This window comes from Chlamydotis macqueenii, chromosome 5 (assembly GCF_036417535.1).
Source record: "Chlamydotis macqueenii isolate bChlMac1 chromosome 5, bChlMac1.mat, whole genome shotgun sequence".
Classification (NCBI taxonomy): domain Eukaryota; kingdom Metazoa; phylum Chordata; class Aves; order Otidiformes; family Otididae; genus Chlamydotis; species Chlamydotis macqueenii.
Genome location: NC_141560.1, coordinates 60,287,939 through 60,312,255, shown reverse-complemented (window position 1 = coordinate 60,312,255; position 24,317 = coordinate 60,287,939). Strand labels below are relative to the sequence as shown.

At 35.9% G+C, this 24,317-nt stretch overlaps 1 protein-coding gene across 12 annotated transcripts in view; it reads left to right on the top strand.

Moving 5' to 3' along the window:
• SBF2 (SET binding factor 2) overlaps nt 1-24,317 on the top strand; it is a 297,451-nt gene that overhangs the window by 137,379 nt on the left and 135,755 nt on the right. For all 12 annotated transcript variants that reach the window (XM_086750152.1, XM_086750151.1, XM_086750159.1 and 9 more), the window contains 3 exons: nt 4,464-4,577; nt 6,171-6,281; nt 8,803-8,908. In XM_086750152.1, the coding sequence (XP_086606278.1) occupies nt 4,464-4,577; nt 6,171-6,281; nt 8,803-8,908 (331 nt within the window). The remainder of the gene's footprint in view (nt 1-4,463; nt 4,578-6,170; nt 6,282-8,802; nt 8,909-24,317) is intronic.

The window sequence follows — 24,317 nt, the reverse complement described above, 5'->3', positions numbered from 1 at the left end:
CCCTTGCAATGAAGATTTCTGCAAAGGCAGTTTTTGTTAGCTGAATGATTTTGTGGATAAGTTCTATAATGAACATGTTAATAATTGTAGTATTATCTGGTAGATTTTGTGGACACATTGCTCTATGGACTTGAGTCAGCCATTGTTTACAGATCTCTGCACTATATTATCTTTATAACTTTAGAAACCAAGTCAATATGGAGAAGAAAGAGGGTTCTGGGTTTGGCAGGCAGGGAACAGGACCCTGATGGGCTTCAGTCAAGCACAGATATAATTACAGGAGACCAAATATTTTAAGCATGGTGAAATCGTGTATGATCACAGGCCATCATACAGTTCTTTTCATTAATACAGTTGGGTCAGTCTCTGTTACCTATTCTTTAACCTACTGAAGAATTTTCCAGAACTTTATTAATCTGATGTTAAAAACCAATTCATTCATTTCCAGTCTAAAGGCACAGATATTTCTAAATTAGATTTTAAGTGTTTATCACCTTTTAATCTAAATGGATCTTTAAGCATCTGGAACACTGATTTGCTCTGTAGTGGTACATTTTTCTCATCTCAGCTGTTTTCGAAGTCTGCCTGTATGTAGAAATAGGAAGAGGGAAGTAAAAACCTGAATCTCTTCCAATATTTAGTTGAAATTAAGAAAATTCTTGATCTGTTCTACTATAGTTTGAAAGGCTGCTAGCCAACAATGTAGATGAGAGATATCAGGGAAGCCCCATAGCAGTATACCGAATACCTTTATCATCTTTCCCACCAATGTAAGTGCAAAAGGAAAACTAATAATCAACTAGATTAAAAAAAAATAAAATGAAATAGCAGTATTATCTTACTTTTTATTTAACCAATTTAAGTTCATCTTTCAGTTTATGTATCCTTAGTAAGGTTTTCCTTAATGTCTGATTGTTCTTAATTTAGTTGTAAACTGAATGCTGTATTTATAAAATTAAAAGCTTTTGAGAAAAAACACAACCAACCATTTTATTTTGTTAGCTTGGATTAGAGCATATTTTTTCCTGAGATGAGAATGTCAATAAAGAAAGATGAAATGTGCATGTGTCTGAGCAAAAGCATAACTAGAAACAAGTAAGTTTGTGGTTTTACCACTTTGTGTTTAGTATTGCTACAGAATGCTTATGCTGTTAATACTTTGCTTGAGAAGTAGGTTAAAAGTCATGTGTTTGAAATTATTATCTACTTAGTCTACTGACTTCTAATAATGTGCCTGTGTGCCTGTCAGAATGTTTAGCCGTGGAAGAAATATGGCTAGTCACATTACATTTTTCCATAAATCTTTTGTGAAGTAGAAGAGAGTGTTTTTATAGTGTAAGTGATTTATCAGTTCAATACTGTGCCGCTATTGTGCCCTTAAAGTTTTAAATTAAATCTAATTATGAATTAATTCAAGACTTGATCTGAAGTTGAGTGGATTTTATGAAAATGGCTTGATACAGAAACATCCTTCTTGTCTGTGTACCCTGAGTTTTCATTATCTTCATACCCCGTGAATCTAGAAAAGCTTCCATATTCCCTTGCCTTTAGAAATGTGGGACATGTCTTAATTTCATTTTTTCTAGTGTTGTCATCGTCTGGAATTTGTCAGATAGCTGGAATCTGTTGCCTTTATGCCTAGAATTCGTAATTCCTCTTTAGCAAAGTTGAAATAATAAACTTTTGTTGATTGTATGTTTAGTGGTGTATAACCACTAGTCTATGATTTTAAAATTCCTCTAGCATGTCTGGGGGCGGAGGAGAAACTAATTAATGTAGCAGCTCTCCCTGTCAAGATTATAATGGATGCAAGTAAATTAACATTTGTGGGGCAGATGACTGTTGAGATATTCTATTTCCCTATTAATTTGTGAATCAAAATTTTAACCTAGAAATGAGCTGCAAACTAGATTAAGTATGTACATTTGCCTATGTATTGGTTGCCATTTAGGTAAGAATTAATGTACAAAGGCAAGCAAACGACCATGTGTGTATATATATTGCTGTGACAATTGTTTTTATTTTGGTATGAAGATATTATTAACCAAGCTATTTTAATTAAGGGATATGTATACACATCTAAGTATTCTCTTTTGAAACCATTTTTTACTTGAATGCTGCATTGTTTTTTAGCTCGGAGGGTGTCTTCAAGTCAGGAAGTTCTTGACCTGTAGATTGCTGGAGACAGGGAGAGTGCACTGAAGGAATGGCTACACTAATCTTGCCCTCTGTTCAGGGGGGCCTTAGTACCAAGACAGGATAATAACTTACAGATGAACCTTTTCTCTGACTCAGTACAGTGATGCTTATACTTCCTTTTTTTGTTGTTTTTTTTGTTATCTTGCTTAGACAAGGGACAAGTATAGTATATGTAAATACCATCTAATTTTTATGTCCTGCAGAATCACAGTGGCAATTTTACAGGAACCCCAGAATCCCATTTAGTTTGTATATAAAAAAAAACCACCGAAGTGTTTTATAGCATTTGTCTCTCATCTGGTACACATATAAAACATTGCATGCCTTTTTTTGTTTATATAGTAATGAAAATAGAGCACCCAGGTGCATGTGCACACACACTTACATATGTATTTTATTCTTTAGGGAGGAGTGTGTGAGACGTGCTTTAGGATAGATTGACACAGAATTTTGAGTGTACTTGAGCAGCTTCCAAGTGACACGTATTCAGGGAACAAGCCTGAAAGGCCAGCTCTGACTTGATGGGTGGAAGAACAATGGGCAAAGGCTCTAATGTAGATACCTTCACCTGTGAGTCAGGTTAGGAAGTAACTCTCTATTACTCTGCAGCTGTTAATGCGGCTTCTAGCTGATACTCAGCTACTGGACCTTTTCAGTGACATTTTCAATTTGGTCCTAGAACTGAGGAGAGCATTTATATAATAAAACACAGGTCTTGGTGAGGAGGCAAAAACAATGAAGTGGTTCACAGATGGTCATGATTGCTGCCTGATAGCTAATGTCTTCAGCTGCCACTGTTTGGCTCTGACCAAGACACATAGGACTGTGCAGGCAGAACTGGACAGGATAGGACTGTTATTGTGTGTTTGTTTCAGTAGTAAGTCATTTAGGTTAGTTAAAAAGTGCTTTTGAAGGAACCTGTTTAGTTTCCTACTAGAGCAACAGTTATGCTGTAGGGCAGAGATCTCCAAACCTTTTTGTTATGCACACCTATCAATAAAATTCCCCCATGAAGTTCATTGTAAATAAACATTTTTCATAATGAAAAACATGTAAGTCTTCTAATATTGTTTTAACTGCTTTTATTTGAATACATGCATTTGCTTAAAGAAATCATACATTTTGAGTTGAGGCTGTGAAGTAAAGCTCATGAACTCATAGCATTCCTAGCACTTAAGAGCATTTCTATCAAGTTTCTTCCATTTAATAGAAAAGTGATGTTGGATTTTAAAAAAAATAAACTGAAATTATGACTAATAACATGACAGAAATAGAAGGCAGATATTTCATGTTGTATGGAAAGGGAAATAATTTTTCTCGTGTTCCTAATTAAGAGAATATAGTGATTTTTGCTTAGAAGAATGCTCGGTCAGAGGAACAAATAAGATACTTAGAAATTTGGTGGGTGGAGTGGGTGTGGAGAGAATTACATGCTGGAATTTGAAAGCACGGACTTTTTGTCGTTTGAAAACTTAGTCAGTTAATTTGTTAAAGAATGTGTGGAATTTTAGAAATGAAAGTATTTAGTGACATCTTTAGTTTTGGCTATGAGTAATAATAAAATATTTGTGCTTGGCAAGGAGGTTATAGCAACTTGCACAATATCATGAACAACTGTAAGTTTATCTGCATTGTACCTTCCCCCCCTTTTTTTTTAAACCAGACACTTAGTGGTTCATAAATTTGAGGGATTTTTTGGGAAATCTGAACTAGTTTTCATGTGAAGAAATTCCCTTGTATTCCAAATTCACTGGGTCAGGCTGTAGATTATTTTATAGATAATTTTAGCTGTAATATCAGTGGAAATTTTGTAAGAAATTGAATTACATGAATATGTGTAGGACAAAAAAATATTTTGTGAAATATGTTATTTCTGTATTTCAAGTATGGTTCTAAATCATCTAGCACTTTGACATGAAAGGATCCTATTCTATAATCTACTTCCCTTCCTAAATTGTGAAGCAGGAAGCATTGATTGTGAAATATTGTCCTGTTAAACTGGTGTCTCTGAGATCTTTGTTTTAAGTACATTGGTACATGACTTCCCAGGTGAGTTTTAACAAGTTGAACTACATCTAGAAGCCCTTTGGGAGTTCAGGCAACTATTAGAATCTGGTCCTGTGATTGACTCCATTACCAGTTTCAAATGAAGCATTCATTTTCTTTTCTAAAGTTCTGAGAAGTGTTAATTTTTTTGGGGGATTACTAACATTATAGTTTGAGATTTCTTTCTGCTTATTAATTGAAGTATTTCTGTTTTCAAGGGAACAAAAGAAATTGAAGGTGAAGAGGAGTCTGGTTTAATTCCGCCTGCAGAAGTATTTGCTCCTAAAAGTCTGGTGTTGGTGTCCAGACTAGATTATCCAGAAATTTTCAGGGTAAAGAACTTGCAATTGCCATTTATAATATATGTCAGCAGAAAAATCTGGTTTTAATGAGTAGCAGTGACAGTACTTTTGATTTAAAACATCTCAGGATTGATTTGGGAATTTAAAAGTGTCTGTGACAGTAAATAGCCCCTGTACGTTGAAGCAGTGGTTTTTTTTACCCTCAAGCGGTTTTAAATCTACAGAGAAGAAGAAATAGAGATTTTTCTGGGCTTACTTTACTGTATAATGAAGGGAACTATTAGGACAAACGTAGGCTTGCTCAGGTCAAAACAACACATTAACAATATTTGAATAAATATGTAATGGTAAATTAATAGCAAAATCCTAATTTTTCTCCATATATAAGGAAAAATGTCAGAGCCTCTTCCAGATTGAATTAAGATGCATGACAGAGATTTAGGATCTTGGATTACTTTCAGCTGATTAAATATGGCTGATCTTAGATAAATGAAAGGCTTAAATTTTTACTATGCTAATATATATTAAGAGAAACAAATACAGTACCGTTTACAGATCAAGGAAGGAAATAATTCAACAGCTAAGTTGTCAGTAGATGTTAAGAGTGACTGTACTGAATGAGATTGAAAATCCACGTAGCCCAGTATTTTGTCTCTGATAGTGGCTTGTAGTGAATGCAAGGCAAAGTATGTAAGGATAGGGCAGTCTGTAGAAATAATTCTATAAAATACTTTCCCAATTCACTATGAATGGAGTTAAATGACAGAGGTGTCAGTTGTGTGGGTTTTTTCATGTAATTTGTCCAGTTTCTTAATGCTCAGATTTTACAGCAACCCGTGGCAAGGAGTTTTCCAGCTTATCTATGTGTTATATGAAAAGTTACTGTTGGAATTATTTCTAAGAAAAGGATTCCTAAAATATTTGCTGAATTATCAAAATTACAACAGTTAAAGGGCACCAAAATGATGCTGTGGAACAAAGTTATATATTTCTTTTTTTCCAAAGGCTTCTTAGAATGTGATGTTAAATCATCTTATGCTAAATTATTAGTAAAAATATGAAAGCTGTATCTGTGATTTCTCAATCAAAACTGGATCCTTACAAAAATACGGAAATGCTGAAGTGTTAATATGCTGTTCATCTTAAAATATATTGAAGTAATAAAATAAAAAATGTAAGTTCAATAACTTATGGAATTGTTGATCTTTGATGCTAGTCTTAAAATAAGCCTCAAAAGCTCGTTGATTCGTTGGTGTTCTGCTTTGGAAACCAATCAGGTTTAGGCCCATAGAGTTCAAAGCACAGATGAAGCTGTGCTGATTTTATAACAGTAATTTGTAGTAAAGCACTTTTTGTGTAATGAAAAAAAGCACAAATATTAAACATTTTATTTCTTTTGAAAAGAGAATATGTCTACACCTGCCAGCACATACATCCCTTCTAAAGAGCCAACCTAATTTTTTTAAATGAATGATTGGATTGCTTTGATAGCAAATTACTATGCCTTCAGGTGGAAAGAACTTCGCTACATTAATAACTATTAAGACAGTTATTTTTAAAAAATTATATACATAGATCTTTAAGTCTGTATAGCAGTCTAATGTATTTTGTCCACCTTTCCAGGCTTGTCTTGGCGTGATCTATACTGTGTATGTGGACAGCCTGAACGTGTCATTGGAGACTCTCATTGCAAATCTGTGTTCATGCCTTGTCCCTGCTTCTGGAGGGTCTCAGGTAAATGGTGGTGGTGGGGGGGAATGGGTATTTTCCCAGTTAATTTAATTTACGAAGAAAACAAAAAATAAATTCTTGAAATATTTTTGAAGAGAAAAAGATCATAGTTCAGCTGAGTGCTTTTCCCTGTGGCCTGTGAGTACTTTCCCTGTGGCCTGTCTTCTAAAGACAGCAGAAATTCAATTCCAGGATAAGGTCAGAGGGTTAATTTTGTCACTGAGATGACTTTTTTCAAGGCACAGTAACAAAACAAGCAGTTTGTATAAGTTTAGTTTTTAATAATAATAATAATAATAACTTGTTTTCAGGAATATTTCTACTTCCTACAGATTTTTTTTAAAGGCTTTTTTTTTTCTTTGCGATTTTTTAACATGTCCTTCACTTTAGTTCATTTACTCATATCTTTTCCTTGGTGCAGTTCAGGATTCCAGTGGTCTTTTCTTTGCTAACTCTTTACAATTTCTCTTTTCATAAAATTAAAAAAAAATGCTGAAAAAGTAACTTAGACATGGTTTTCTGAGAGGTAATTAAATATTGCAGGTAGCCCATGCATTCAAAAATAGGCAAAAAGTTTTCAAGGAAATACACTTCTTTCTGTTTTTACCTGTGCTTTCTGTGAGCAGAAAGTCAGGTTTGTTTGTTGATATACTTTAAATAAATTATTCCTATACATTTGTGGATTTCTGACAAGCCAGTTGGGTCTTATTTACTTGGTCTTCAGTTTATGCTGTGACAGTACCAGGAAATTATAGTCCTTATGAAACATACTTGGAAACTCACTACACAAATGGCAATATTTTAAAGTTTATTTCATACACAATTTCTCACATTTCCCACCCACCCTATGGATGGGAACCTTTTCTGTTGGAATGGGAATTCTTTTCTGTTTTTCCCATAGCCCTGGCTACTTTGGAATTTCTCTTAGTGCTGTAAGTGGCAAAATATCCTCTCAGCTTAGTCAAGATCTACCTTATTGCTCTCCAGGTGACCATGTGTCTGTGCTTTTGCATCCCAAACTTTTTGGTTTTAAAGGGGAGTATCTCCTTATCAGAAAACCCTCTTTTCCAGTGGTATTTGAACATCATATTACAGAGTTTGGTGATCCACTTGAACTTCCAGCTCCTTCTCTATCCTTTCTTTTTTCTTCTCCTTTTTTTCCTCCCACTGGCTTTCCCCAGTGGCTGTTTCCTCTGCTAGAAGAGGGAGGAAAAATCATGCTCCTCTGGCTATTCTCCAGAGGAGAATAGCTTTCTCTCTTCAAATAAATATTCTTTCAGTTTGAACTTAAATTTACTACTGTCAAACTACTATTTTAATCAGAAATTAAGTTTTTCTGTTTTCTTTCTTAAGCTTCATGCTTCTTGGGCTAAATCTGAATTCTGTATCTTAGAATGGGAACATTCTTCTCCAGAAGTCCTTGAGAAGCCTCCCAGGTTATTTATGTTGAAATAATCAACTCGGAAATTAGTTATTGACTTACATATAGGTCTGCTGATAAAGTACTGGGGAAGAGTATCTCTGCCGTAGCTCAGGGACTTGCTTGGTTTTTACCTTGGAGCATTTTGGTTTCAGACATCTGCTGTGCAGCAATTAGAGCTTGCAACCTTCGTACATTCAACGTCTTTGCTGCCATACAAAGTGGAGTTGTACCACACTTAACTGCTTGTACAAAAATGCTGCCCACCTCATGGTAGGTAGTGTTTAGAGGTAATTTCTTGAAGTTGCCCGCTGCTTGAGTGTCATATGGATTTACTCAAAGAAGAAAGCAAGATTATTTTGCTGTTGCAATACCTTTTGGGATGTGATACAGTACTGCATTCCTTTCATTCTCACTTCCTGCCTCCCTCAAGGAAGGTGTGTTCTTGCACTGGAAAGATAACCAAAGTTTTAATTCTACTTTAATGTGCAGAGCAGGAACATAGGAGTAGCAGAAGTGTCGTTTTCAATACCCATATGTCACAATATGTTCATACTTAAAACATGCATGCAGACAGTGGATGTCAAAGAACTTCAGTTAGAAAATAACACCTATTTTTCTGATTTGACTGGATTTAAAACTGTTTTTTTTTCTGGGAGATTTTTAAATGTATTATTAAAAATGTGATATCAAATGCCTTCAAAATCATAACTATTTAACTAATTCAATGGAAATGCAAGAAAGGCACTATCATGCTATACGTTCAAGGAGACATATCATTGTCCTTGAATTATATTTCATAGAGTCATCGAATCATAGAATAGTTTGGGTTGGAAGGGACCTTCAAAGGTCATCTAGTCCAACCCCGCTGCAAGCAGCAGGGACATCCCCGACTAGATCAGGTTGCTCAGAGACTCATCCAACCTGGCCTTGAACGTTTATTTCCAATCTCTATTGGTCAATTTAGTAATTCATGCTGACTTTAAACTTCTGTATACAAAATAAATAATTTTTGCAGGATGAATCACTTATGTGTATGCAACAGCTTGTTTATTCTATAAAAATTATATTTATGCTCAATTTAAAAAAATGTTCTTTCTACAGAAATTATTTTCTTTGGGAGCTGGAGACCGACAACTGATACAGACTCCTCTACATGATAGCCTTCCTGTTACAGGCACCAGTGTGGCTCTTCTCTTTCAGCAACTGGGTATGTCTAGGCCTGCTTTCAAAAAAAATTCTTTTTTTAAATTACAGAATGAGGTATTTTCTCTTCTGTTTCGGCTCAAATCATGTGTCAAGAAAGCTACGTAGTAAATAATAATTTATTTTGAATGGAAGAATCACTAATAGTGCATTTATCTGATAATCAGACATTCACATAAACTTCTTATACATCCTACCTGTGGTAAGTTATCGCCAGTATTATCGTATTGTACGATATATCGTGTGGTCTGCTATATTTGTTCTATAAGTATGGTATGTGTATGGTATATGTACTTCTTATAAGTACTGTTTATTTTGGGCAATTGTAGTGAAGGTTACTATATATTCACAGTTCTGAAAATGTCGAAGAAAGCAAGGCTTTTAGCTAGTGCTTAGATAGATTAATTGCCATATCTTGACTTTTGTATGGCAAATTTGGATTGTAGTGTTTTGTCACAGGATCAGTCTGAGGAAGACAACAAAGGCAAATAACCTGAAAAGTCATTGTATGCATTTATAGAGGGAAACTGTGTAAAGACAAAGTGGGAATTCGAATGTGGAATAGGAAACTGAGAGAACCATTTTTTTCTCTTGGATTCTTAGTAATGTGTGCAGTGTGAGATTTTTTAATTCCACTCATTGTGTATAAAACCAAATGATAACACTTCTGTATGAAAATTTAAAATTTAAAATTGCTTTCACACACATAGGATTTAAATTAATATTGTTATCCCCATTTTATTAATGGATAACTATATACAGGCAGATGTCATGTAACTTCCCGAAGATACTCTGGCAGAGCACTGAAGAGTATGGAGTATAACCAGAACTCTTAGTCAATGATCCCTTACCTTTATATTTGGAAATTGTGTAATTCCTTATTAGCTCATAAACACTTTCCAGTATCTATACCCCTCATTTACTCTTTGTCTATCATCTCATCTTTTCTCATTCTCCATTAGCCACCCTGCTGTAAACAGTCTAGTTTCTGTAGTTTAGCTGCTCCTCTGCTGCCTTTTCTTCCCCTGAGTTACAGTAAATGTTTGGAGGACCAATCTTTCTTGCTTTCTGGTGGCTCGTAAGAAGTACGAGTCAGTAAGTCTGTGCTTACCAGGGGCCCTTTCCAGTTATGGTGCACAGAACGATATGAAAATCAGCAGAAAGAGGAGGAGAGAAGGGGAGATACTGAAGAAAAACTTGCTCATTGTTCACAATTTTGGTTAGTGACACTTAAAGAATCATGAAATGATAGAATGGTTAGGGTTGAAATAACTTCAGCTGGCCTGAAGAGAGAGAGACAGAAGAAAGTATGGGATTATAAAACTGGGCAAATCTATAGGCTTGCATCCCATTTCCCTGAAAAGATCACACAAGTTTTAGGAACAAAAAAAAAATTCAATACCTTTTCTGTTGTGCCATCATTTTCACTTTTACAAGACTATCAAAACTATTAGGAAGAGCTTGTCTAGGTCTATCTTGTATAGGTCCTCTTCCTGTCTCTCCTGTTCTTTGGTGTGATGAGGACAATAGTAGTTGCTTGGAAACTGGCCTGAAATTAGTCAAGGCGTAGGCAAGTAAACTGGCAGGTAATATTTTTTTTTATTTATGTTTTTTTTTTAAAGCAGTTACTTCAACCTTTTGCAAAAGGGACTTACAGGGTCTTACTTTTCCTATCTACTATTTCTGATCAATGCTGCTGGTTTGGTGCGGTTTTGGGTTTTTTTTGGCCTTTTTTGTTTTCCCCAAATGTGGCTGAGTTCCCCGCTGATGTCCCTTTCGGAGTTCTTACGTCTAATTTATCTGGGGATATAGCACAATGGTAGAATCACCTTGTATGTATAAGGACAGAATTTTTTCTTTTTTTTTTTTTGCATTTTTATACTGTACATCACTTTACAGAACAGCGCATAGTTCCTTTCACATGTAGGTGGTGGACTGTCATGTTCTTCTTAAGGCCAAGGTCTGTTAATGATAAATTTCTGTTTGGATTTACTAAAAAAGAGTCTATTTGCAGTGGTTGTTGAATATAAAAAGAGGTCCTGGAAATATAAACAGCCTGTTTTAAATAAATTCTCATTTATTCAAATTTTCTATGTAGTCTTATGGAGAGTTAAAAGCAGTGTGTCCGAAGGGATGCGATAGAATGTATTGGCTCATCCCTTGGAAAAAGCTTATTTTTCTGAGATAAGGCCTGATCCTTTGCTCTGGAGATCATGCTTGGGTTTGTCAGAAGGTTTTTATGGTTATTATAATGATACATTGTTCTATTTCTCTCATACCATTTGAACAGGAGCTTAACGCATGTTTGTCTCTACCAATCTGGACAAAAGCATTCTACTTCTGTTGTCTAGTGTGATGTTGGATAGTTACTTTAATGATAACTGTTATCCCATCAAATGCTTGTGTTTAGGACGCAGATATTGACTGGACTGTTTGTCAAGTAATAATGTGTTCAATTATTTTTCTTCTGGTACAAGTCACTTAATACTATTTGAATTATTAATAAAAGCTTGAAGAGTAGCAAGAAAAATATTTATGAACTGTATGAATCACCGTTTGAAAAATAGCTCTTTCTTTGAGGAAGATGGGCAGCAAGACAAAATTTACCAATAGATTAATAGATATAAAAGTAATTTCAACATTTATTTTGAGAAATATTGTGCAATAGTAGCCTCAACATGCTTTTTCTACTTGGCAGGATAATGCTGTGTCAGTGGATATCCCTCCCTTTATTACCAATTTCACAGCATATCTGGAAATAGACCTTATTTTTACTTACGTGTTAAATTACAGTTGGGAAAAACATCCCCGAAGGTTTTAAGCATAATAATAAATGTCAAACACTGTGGTTTCTTAAATCATACATTCTTTTCTTATTTTAAAAAAATTACTATATGGGAATAATATGCTGCCAATGGGCCCTTGCAGCCCAGAAGGCCAACTGCATCCTGGGCTGCATCAAGAGAAGTGTAGCCAGCAGGTTGAGGGAGGTGATTCTCCCCCTCTACTCTGCCCTGGTGAGACCCCACCTGGAGTACTGAGTCCAGTTCTGGAGCCCCCAACATAAGAAGGACATGGACCAGTTGGAGAAGGTCCAGAGGAGGGCCATGAAGATGATCAGAGGGCTGAAGCACCTCTCCTGTGAGGACAGGCTGAGAGAGTTGGGGCTGTTCACCCTGGAGAAGAGAAGGCTCTGGGGAGACCTTATAGTGGTCTTCCAGTACCTCAAGGGGGCCTACAAGAAAGACAGGGAGAAACTCCTCAGTAGGGCCTTTTGTGATAGGATGAGGGGTAATGGTTTCAAAATAGAGGGAGGTAAATTTAGATTAGATACTAGGAAAAAAAAATTTACCATGAGGGTGATAGAACACTGGAACAGGTTTCCCAGAGAGGTGGTGGATGCCCCATCCCTGAAAATGTTCAAGGCCAGGCTGGATGAGGCTCTGAGCAACCTGATGTGGTTGGAGATGTCCCTGCTTCTTGCAGGGGGTTGGACTAGATGACCTTTGAAGGTCCCTTCCAACTCTAACCGTTCTATGATTCTATGAAAACCAAGCCTGTAGCTGGATCACTACACCTAAAAATTATTTCATCAACAGGGATTAGCAGGAAAGATAGTAATCATAAAGTTACTTTTTAAAATGATTTTTTTGTAGCTAGAAGACTTTCAATACTCTTCTATTTCTCATTGTCTGTTAGTAAGATGGTAGATGTCTATAAAAGCTTAAAAACACAGTAGCCTTCTTCAGGCTTAAAGGAGATTTTGGTTATATTTCTCTTCTCTCTCACTTTATTAACAATACATTCCTGTGTTTCTGCCTTAAGCTCTTCATTTCTCCAAACTCCAACCCTATATGCCTTCTTCCTTCTGCTGGCAGTATGGTTATTCAGCACTGCCATGTTCAGTCATTTGTATCTGAGGCATACACCTCCATCTCTCTAATTAGCAGGTTTTTTTCCAAAGAACCTAAGACACAAAATTATACCTCTATATATATCTCTTATCTATTTTCCTGTCCCCTTGTTTCCTCTGTTCCCTTTCATTTGTCCGTGCTGGTTTTCCTCCTCGTATCTTTAATTCACCACTGGAGTATTTTCATTAGAACTCAGACTGCCTTTCAGTGTTACAAAAAAAGTAATTTTTTAAGTGGCAAAAATGAGAATTTGAAGTAAATTCTACTTTGAATCTTCTGGATGAATACACAGGGTAAGGCTGCTTTTGAATTTAAGGCTGTGTAGAGATTAAATAAATGGAACAGGATGAAGATGAATGGCAATACTAGGTTGAGCATTGGCAAGCTTGTCTTTCATTTGTTCAACCTATGATGTATTTTATATGAAAGTTATAAACATTGCATTTTCTTCATTATCCTTCAGCCTTTTTACATATCATAAAATATTTTGAATCTAGAAATCGTGCATATTGTGATATTAGGCAATATATGAAGCCTCTAAAACAAGTACTTTACAAATAATATATTTGAAGACTGCAGTGTCATTAAAGATCAGTAATTCCAGATGTCAGAAGTGACTGGTTCATTAAACTTCTAAAGATTGTATAATTACAGAAAATGTAAATATTAGGGCAGATCTGTGTGATGATGACAGAGTTAGTAAGCAGGGAAGTACTTCAGTACAAGCAGTTTAAAAAGCTCCACTCCAATATTAAGCGTACTGGTAACATGTCTGTTTTTAATATGTCTGTTCAACAAATTCAACGCTGTGACTTGAGACTGAGCAGTTCGGAGTATTATCTGGACATCCTGGCTTGATCTCAGGCCTTCTTCATGACTGTGGACTTGCCTGGTGATTGCTGTGACTGACCTGGCTGCCATCTCTGGTCCTGACCCTTCTGTGCTGATTTGGCTTTCTGGCTTGGCTTCAGACCTTCCTTATCACTGTGGGCTTGTCTGGCTGTCTCAGCTTTCGGCTGAAACTAGCTGCTGTCAGCAGACCTATCCAACTCATCTTTGGTTACTGTGGGACTCTGACACTTGTTGGTGAGGGCACTGCCCCTTCCCGCCTTGTTTCCATATTTAGCACCTATCTTGTCATCTGTTATGGAGCAGTGTGCCGTTGCTGGTCCCTGGCAGTTGATGGTTCTTCATTTTTCACTGTTTACCTTCCAAAAGTCTTAAGAAAGTTGATATTGTAGTATTAGTTCTCTGATCCCTTTGATACTAAAAATCAAGAGGTGTAGTTGTTCATACCTACCTGCCTGGTGTAGTTTGATTCTGAGGAAGAGAGCTTTCTTGGTCTTAAAATATACACACTAGTCAGACTTTCAGCATTCTGCAATAAAGCTGACTTAATCTGTTAACAACCGTTCCAACATTTTATTGCTTTCCAGTGCACTACCTCAGAAATTATGTTGTGACCTACTGGAACATGATTGTTTATGTATCACAAAGGTAAACATCCCACAGTTAAGCAACTATTGACCTATGGAGAATGCAGAGAAATTATCTGGTGGAGGTCATCTATAATTTTTTGTTATATTTCTAAGTACAAAGAATCACTGTACTGAGTCAGACCTAATGACCACTAGACAGCAGAAAAGTACAAGTGTGAGATATTTTGCTTTCCTGAAGAAAAGGAAGATCTTGTAGTGTGCTGACTGTCACAATTTAGAGTGCAAATTAATAGACACATGTATACCAAAAGAGCATAATATTAGCAATGCTGTCAAAGGTGAGTGATTTACAAGTCTGTTACGGTTAAACTGCATCCTGTAGAGGGCAGAGTCTGAAATGTTTAGTTGAGTGTCACATGCACTTGCTTAAGAGCAAGAGAACCTAAATGCTTGGGAAGAGTGCACTGTCATATGAGATCATAAGACACTACCTCAAGCGCCTTCCAACATAAGTCCTTCACTTAGAATCATATAATGATTTGGGTTAGAAGAGACCTTAAGATCATTTATTTCCAACTCCCCTGCCATGGGCAGAGATACCTTCCACTAGTTCAGGTTGCTCAAAGCCACATCCAACCTTGAACACTTCCAGGGAGGGGGGCATCCACCACCTCTCTGGGCAGCCTGTTCCAGTGTTTCACCTCCCTCACAGTAAAAAATTTCATTTGAATATCTGATCTAAATCTATCCTCTTTTAGTTTAAAACTGTTACCATTTGTTTCATCACTACTCTCCCTCGTAAAGAGTCCCTCCTCGACTTTCCATTAAGCCCCCTTTAAGTACTGGAAGACTGCTATAAGGTCTCTTCTGAGCCTAGAGAAGGCTAAGAAACCCCAGCTCTCTCAGCCTGTCCTCGTACAGGACGTGTTTTAGCCCCCTGATCGTCTTCATGGCCCACTCAAGCAGGTCCATCTCTTATGCTGGGTACCCCAGAGCTGGACACAGTACTCCAGGCGAGGTCTCATGAGAGCAGAGTAGAGACAGAGAATCACCTCCCTCAACCTGCTAGCCATGCTTCTTTTTGATGCAGGCCAGTATGTGATTGGCTTTCTGGGCTGCAGGTGCACATTGCCAGCTTATATCCATGTTTTTCATCCAGTAATACCCCCAAGTCCTTCTCTGTAGGGCTGCTGTCAATCCACTCATCACCCAGCCTGTGTCTGTGTTTGGGACTGCCCCAACCCGTGTGCAGGACTTCACACTTGGCCTTGTTGAACTTTGTGAGATTTGCTCAGGCCCATCTCTCCAGCCTGTCAGGGTCCCTGGAAGTTAAATGATTGTTTCTAATGGTAGGAGGATAAAAATTCTGAAATACCTTCTGTTGTGAGTAGAAGCATTTAAAATGTATCACTACATTTAACATGAAGCTTGATCAATTTGGGATTGTCCGATATAGTCAAGGTGGTAAAAAGCTATACTCTTTCACTTTTTAAAGATTCTTCAGTCCTATGTTTCTAAATCCAAGATGTATTAAAATACTTAGAATTATTGCTTTTGACTGCGTTTGTTGACACTTTTAGGAATATTTTCTGTAATGTAATAATTTCTTGTTATTTTAATACTGGTTATGGGGAGATAAAATGTTCAGCCTGCCATGTAGTGTAATTTATACCAACAGATTACTATGTTGAATTGCTATATAAATGGGAAGAGACATTCCTGATAAACATATATGTGTGTTTGTATGGCTGGGAAACATTATTGAAGGGTCACTGCACACTCAGCATGTGAACTGGCTTCAACTTGTTGACTAAGAAAATCCTAGTGTCTTCAACACAGAGCAAGAATTGTTTATATTTTAATACTTCATTATTGTTCAGAAATAATGTAAGGGCAGTTAAGCGATGAGAGATTTAATCTGCACAACATATCAAGTGACCAAATGCAGCATTTTCAGTACAGTACCTTGGGAGATACAACAAGATCAAAGCGTTGATGTGTGGCCCTTTCCACATCTCGTGTTTATTGTGAAACTTCAATGATATGAACCAGAACTTTTATCACCTCTGTCAGATTGTCAACAAACTTCTTGCCCAAGTAAATTTTTTTTTTCTTTCCATGAGATGTCATATATTTTGTGATGGGAATATATATATGCTTTGTTGGAATGTAACATGTATGATTAAATTAAATTAAGATAGTTTTATTGAAGTATGTAATCAAGAAACTTTTAATCAGTCTTTGATCTTAATAAATTGTGTACTCTCCAACCTAAGGAACCTGGCACCATATGTTTTATGAGTGGCTTCTGCTGGCTTATGGAGTAGTTTCAGTTTAAATGCCAATGGTCAGTGAGCTGCTATTAGCTCTGGAACCCAGTGGAAGAGAATTTACCACTCAAGCTTTCCGAGTAGGTTTGCGTAGTCTGTCAAAGAACAAAGAGGTAAGCAAGGGATTTGATGTGGCATTTAGTGCAAATGGGTCCTTAGTGCTGCAACAACAGAACAAAAATAAAGTGTTCTTTTAGATGCTGTTGGAACTAAACGGGTATTGTGATAGTGAATTTTGTACAGGGACTCTTCTGCACTCCCATGTAACTGCACTTTGTGGACAGTCACTGAGACTTCATTTCCCCAGCAGCATAAACTGCCAGGCAGGAGATCCCATTTTTGAATATCCATTCCCAGCTGCACCGTCCTACTCCATCCCTTGTACTAAAGTGGTGCTTGGCTCAGCCTTGCTGACCTATTTTATCTCACCAAATTAATGGAAAATATTTGGAAGGAGGGAAAGTCACATCTGTTTCCTATCAGCAATCTCAGGTTGTAGTTTGATGCTGTGGTTAAGTCAGTCTAGCAGCAAAGTGTTGCCATGAGAACAGATCCATCCCTCTTCCAGCTTCAACTAGCTCACCTTGGACTATTGTGAGCTTTGATGCAGGTGTAAAGAAAGCAACAGGAGCGTGTGTGTGCAATAAAACCATCCCTTTTAGTGACAGCCATTAGAGCAGCTTACAGTCAGGTAATGTCAAACTATTCCTTCAGTACATACTATGCATTTTTTTACATTTGTTTGGCATATGTGGATACACTGAGAGCTCTGTCATTACCAGTATAATGCTGGTGCTGTGATGCCGGCTGCCAGTAGATGGGATTCTGAAGTGTGTTGAGAGGCAGTGACCAATATTTCTTGTAGTGTTCATTGTTTTGCAGAGCAATGAAGAACGTGAAATAAGATGCTCACTTACTTTTTATTCAGTCCGACCTTGTATTAATTACTAGTACCTCTTTAAATGAGACGAGCTATGCAGTAGTTCATTTTAAGCAAATTATAAATCTTGGAAGGAAAAGTTATCTGACATAAGTAAATTCTCCTGTTAAAGTAATTTCATTTTTTTTTGTGTTGCTTCCCTATTAGATAACACACTTCATTGATTAGCTTATCTGCAGAATAATTTCCAGTAGTCTTTAAAAAGTCGTGGCTATAGCTGCTTTCTATTTGTCCTGCCATGGCTTTTAATCTGTGGTCAGAAAATTTAATATTTCTTTGTTGTAATAATTTTCCTGATTTCCAATATGAAATGTTAAAAACAAATTTCGTTATTTGAAAATTTGTTAATGCTCTTTCTGAAGTTTAAAATGTCTGTTGGTGGCTAAACAGAAATCCTCCTTTACTTTCAGACAGTTTACCATGTATGAATCAATTTGGAGAGCAAGTAAATTGCAGTATCTATTTTTGATTACTTAAATAAATCAGCAGTTGCAAATAATTTCTCCTTCACATCGAATTATAATTTTAGATTTGCTGTCAGAATAAAGAAAGATAATTTTTGGCTAATTTAGCTGCTATAAATAATTTTTGTAGCATCTGCTTATTTTTCCAACATATCTTTTGATGTATGTAGGAGATAAGGTTTCACAAAATATATACTACAAACAATAATTCATTATTTCTTAAAAGGGCAGTTCTGAAGAAGGAAAACCACCTATAAAAATTTGTAAAACTGTGGGAACATTTCAGTAGCACTCTCCCACCTCTATTTAGGGAAATCAGTCATAATTTCAGTTCATTAGTATGTATCATTATCCCAGTCCACGCAAAATTATTTTATAAAATTCTTTCATTGAGTTTTGGTTAGTGCGGGCCTGTGAGGGTTATGCAGAAATTCTGTATCCTGATATTAGTGTTGTACAGGATTACTCTTTATCTTTACTTACAACTTTCTCAGAACTGGAATACTAGATATTTATGGGATAAACATCCAAAGAAAATAGCTTCCTATTTTAAGTGTCTTACAGATAACTAAATAACTGAGCAGAAGATGAGATGTGAAATGAGATCTGAAAATGAATTATATGTCAACAGAATAGACTATTACTCAGATGTTGATGCCTGCATGTATGTAGGGACGGACAGTAAGAGAACAAAGACTTCATTTTAATCTGATAGTTAACAGTTCGGTATTGAGAAATATGGCTTACCACCCTCCCTGTAGGTGAAAAAAAAATTAATCTTATGTTTGATTATTGTCCCCTTAATAGCTCTGAATTTTTAATTTTATATGCAAAGCTACATTGATCTGACATTGTCTTGACATTTTTTCTTTGCTAGAATTTGTTTTCAATGTGTACTCAGTAAAAAAAAAGTAAAAATACAAACCCAAAATCTAAAATAAAGTAACTAAATCTATTTTTAGTAGCACCTGTCAAGCCTGTCTGTATAAGCCAGATATGCAATCAGTTGCAAACCTTCAATTGGTCATGCAGGTTATGGTTGCATAGTTCAAAGTTATTGCTTTAATGTAAATTTGGCGTTTACCTCCCTGTTAGGTGAATACCTTCTGTATATAAAACCATTATTTGTCTTTTTTACTTTCCATTGTATTTTCTGCTTTATTGAGAAAACTCACTGAACACACTCATATAAATCTTGAGCTTACCAGTCTCACTTTGGATATGTATAGCTGTAAAACTGTGCATATAAAATGGTTTTGCACATCCCTGAAAGTGTTTAAGGCCAAGTTGGATGGGCCTTTGAGCCACCTGGTTTAGTGGAAGGGCAGGGAAGTTGGAACTAGATGATCTCTATGGTCCCTTCCAACACAAACAAGTCTATGATTCTTTCTTTCAGGGATGATGATCTTATCTGAAGGTCTTATTATTTAAATATTTTATTACTAATTGCCTTTAGCTATATCATTGTCTTGGAAAAAAAAATTACTCATCATGTTCACTAAGTGTATTGGCAGAGTTGTGTTTGAAGGCTCAAGAAATCCAGAGGGCTTTTCCTGCTCCTTTAAGTAGGTCTGCAGAGGGATTTAATGAAATTGGTAACAATGAAGTGATATCAACATGCAAATGACAGATATCACCATGTGTTTTCCTAAGTAGATCATATACTGTGCTTAATCCCAGTCTTCTTGTTTGGATGACAACCATCTGCTTGCCTCTGTTGACAGAACACAGTTGATATTGTTAGACTTTGGTGGAGCAATAATGGTAGGAATCAGGTATGTATCCATTAGCTGAAGAGATCTTGGGTTTTTTATATGCGCTCATTTTCACAGTCTCTTTGATATGCTGTTTAATGATCAGTTGGCTTTTATGGCATTTATACCAGAATCTTTCTGTATCGTTTTCCTGTTTCTTACCTCTTTCCACTGTCCTCAAAGGCTAGTTTGTAGAGAAGCCTTCGTTCAGCCCTGCTTCTTTCAAACAACATACAACTTTCATGGTTCAGATACCGAATTGAGTTCACTTCAGTTCCAAAATCAGAAGTTTATCTCAAAAAGTGTGTTTTGATTTCAGTACTGTGTGTCACACCAGTGTTTGCTTCTGTGTACTCAGAAATTAGTACAAACACTTTATTCATTAAATGTTTGATTCTTTGAGGGTGTCTTAGCTGAAGGCTAAGATGAAGGGGTACTTGTCTGACTCATGTTCTCTGTGTTATCCATCCAGAAAGCAAGAGAAGTTAACCCTCACAAAACTCCCTGCTGGCACAGCTAGATTGCTCCCCATTTGCAAGCAAGTTTGGTTATGATTTAATCATGTAGTGTGCAGTGCAGCCCTACTCTTAATAACAGAACTGCATACTTTTCTAAATGTGAATTGATCCTCAACTGAGTGACAAAGCAATTTTTAAAATTTGTTTTAACTGTGTGTAGTTGATTGGAGATACCATGTAATTTTTGGATTGACAAATGAATGCAGTTTGGCAAGGATTAGCTGTATAAGTATCAAGTAAAATTGTTGCTTCTTATTTATTAGTTATTTTGTTCATTAGCAGAGTTATGCAGCTACATCTAAAAATAAAAATGAAAACATTTTTTGTTTTTCTCTATTTTTTTCCCAGTTATCTTAAGAGGTTGACACTGCCTGGCACAGAACTTGTACTATGCACTCTCCAGTGGCCTTTCAGAAAGGCTTTTCATTCTTTGTTGACCCATTTCCTGGATTAGTCTGGCTAAGTTATGGATTATTTTGTCTATTAAGTTTTTTCTTGTGTCCAGTAGTTCAAGAATGGCATATTGGTATAATAATGTATTCAAGTAGTTCAGTTTCCAAATCCATGTTTATAACTCTTTACAAAAGTCTGAAGAAGTTAGTGATAATATTTTGATTTCATGAAATATAGAGGACAGTTAATAATTTGTTGAGTACACTTTGTGTTTCGTTTTTTTTTAATCACACTTAAATAAAAAATTAAATTCTGGAACAACAGGAAGCAGGCAGAATGATGCATTTGTTGATGTAGGATGTCAGATAATTTAGTACAAATTACAGATTCTTTAAATACTTGAAAAGAGTGAAGGTCAGGAAGCCTCCATTCAAAATTTTCCAGCATATGTATGATATTTTACAGGATGTCTGTCTGTCTGTAGACTGCCAAAGAGTAATCTGTAAAAATCAACTTGTTTGTTGTTTTGTGTTGTCTATTTATGCCTTGACAAATTAGCATCGGATGTAGTGTGGAGTCTGAAGACCAGTGTACAGTTCAAGGTTACAGACAGACACAATTGTGTCTTGTAGCATGAGGAAACTGGGCTCAGGCTGTTTTTTGGAACTGTTTGTTTTCAGTAAACAACATGCAGGGCTTGAAACAACATCTTGGTGGCTTGGTCAAATAATTTAATCATTGGTTTAAATAGTTTAAAAAAGAAAAGCAATCAAAGGTCTTACTATTTATAATTTGTTTGATTCTGTCAGATGAAAATTTCCTCCACAGTCATTATATTGCTCATATTCCTGAAAACATACATTCCAAAGTACATGTGGAGCAATAATTTTGTAGTGAGTTAGTGGCTATCATCTTTAAAATAAAATTCCAGATTAGATGTCTATATTGTACACTTGATTGTATATGTTTTAATTTCTTCTGTATTGTATACAGTGTAATTTTTTTTTTTTGAAATAGAAAGAGAAGGAAAACAACTGGTAGCAGTGGAGGTGGTTAGCCTGGATTTTGCTATTCAAGCCTATTTCCAAACTGAGTAGCCTGTTTTCAAGAAGTTGGTTGACATTGGTGATTAGATTCTCAATGGAAGAGCACTTTTATTACGCAAAAAAAAATCCAACAAAACAAAACCTCCTAAAACTTCAGAACCTCTCCTTAGGTATAAATTTAATATTTCTTAGGCTGTGAAGCTTTCGTTCAGGCAAGAAAAGGGCGAGAGCCAGTGAAGTTTTGACTTTAAACTGGCTTTTGTGAAAGATACCTAAAGAAATTACCTTGGTTCTTTCTTGAGGGATTTTTTTTATATTGTATTATTATTATTTCTTGTAAGTTATTTATGCATTTTATATGAACTCTGATTACAGAGATTACTCTCATTTTGTTATATTTGTTTGTATTGTAGATACCTTGCAGAAATTAAGATAATTTTATTTTCAAATGCAAGCACACAAGATTCCTAGTCTTTTTTTTGGTGAGATTGCTTTCTGCTTTTTATGCATTTAGAGCGCAGAATATGGTTGAGAGAATGTAGAAATAACTTTTAGATGGAGATTCAATCTGTTGAAAATTTCAGATTCAGCTTGAAGTTAAGAACATCTATAAAGTTATGTTGATTACATTAGGTAACTATCTCACTTTTCCCACACTGGTTTCTTGTACGCATTTGGACTTAGCCTAGATGTGCAGACAGAGTGTGCGGGAGATCTGTGTCCTGCGCTTGGTTCTTTTCTGTCCTGCTGAGATGTTTCCTTGGGCAGGGATTTTAGCCAGTGATAGATTGCACGACAGTGATGTACATACTTCACAGCTGCTTTTAACTGCTTTTTGTGAGGACCTGCTAACTTGGACATGTGACAGGGATTGCCAAGCTGTAGACAGTGCTTCTTATCCTTTTTAGTATGTGAGCAGTTGGCCAATGAGCTTTTCTTGCCCCTACCAGCCTGTCTCCTTGCTTTGGTGATGGCTTTCACTTGTCCCTGTTGAAACTCACAGAGAAGGCTGGATATTTCCCAGTGTCCTTACTGGTTTTTTTTTCCTGCTATTCCTTACCAGACCTACTGATTATGAGAGAGATGTGTTTAGATTATCTCTATTTTTGGTCACTTTCATGTGTTCTGCAAATAAAGCAATACTTTTGTCTAACTCAGCAAAACTGGTGGCTACATCTGGTGCATTCATAATACAGCAGACACTTTAAATTTGTCTTCCATGGCCAATTAAAATATAGCAAACATCTGAGAGACTAACGAGCGGAATGTAATTAAAACTTGTTTACAGTAAATATTATTCTGTGTGGCATCAAGTTTATACATGGCAGATAGATAGTTGCTAAAAATAGTTGTCTTAAATATCAAATTACGTTGGTATGGATTAAGCTACAATGAGAAATGCCTTTGTAGAGTACGAAGTAAAGCTTTATTTGCAGCCCCTAATATGCAGCAAAACCAGACTAATTTCCCCCAGTTAAAGCCTCATAAACTGTATCATCAGTGCTTTAAAAGTTTATTTTTTTAAAAAAAAAATATTTTTTTTTTCCCCTTTTTATTCCAGTAAGTGTTGACTTTTGAGTGTAGTCCCTTTGTCCTCCAGTAAAACCTTGGGAGGAAGGTAGATCTTGTGAACTCCAGGCTCACTGTAGTTGAGTTCAGGTCACAAACCTGTTGTTGTTGTACTTCTTTTTTCTCCTGAGTTTTACTGAAAGGAAGACCTTTTTTTTTTCTAGTTACCAAGAACATACCCTATTAGATAGAAAAGTTGCACTTCAGTGGAGCTTCAGAGCTGAGTTTTGACCTGTCTTCTAACATAGTGTGTATGAACTTGGGTTCTTAGAAGAAACTATCAAGAAAAAATCAGCAAGAAGAAAAAAATACACTGACTAGACATCCAAAGTGTTCTGTAAATTGAAGACACATACCAAAATCCATTTCTTAAAATTGTAAAGATAAAAATCTAATGGACATACAGGTTAACCCTATATATGAGCATGAAGATTACCTATATTAACTATATAATAGTGTATCATTGTAATAGTCCCTAGAGAGAGGAGACTCTGTGATCTTGTGCTTTGCAGCCAATGTGTTCTCAATTTTTTTAGTAGAACAGAAAATTCAGTGTAAGAGTAATACCTTGTTTTGGCTTCACAGATAAGTATCAACACTAGAAAGTCAGAGTGTTTCATGTACATCTTTTTAGAAGGCCAATGTTCAAGTACTATGAAGTACTTGTAGGTGTCTTCTTTACACATAAGCAAAATCTTGATTGTAATTTGTTAGTAAAATTTTTGCATTTTTAAAGTGCTCAGTTATTAGGTACTATTGAAAATTGTGTGTTGTTTTGGTATCTTATGAGGAAGCCTATATTCAGAAGACATTTCAGATGAAAAATGCTGATACTGGATAAGTTTTAGGACTTTTAAAGGTATTAGAATTAAGATGTTCCTTCTAGGCTCTTGAATCACCACAATCCACAGCATATAGCTAGACAAAAAAAAAGTGCTGGTTTTTTACACAGTTTTATTTCAATTGAATACTTTCAGTAAAGGAAAGTTTTAATTCTTTGTAAAACACAGTTTAAAGGCAATAACATCCAGAAAATATTTTAGAAT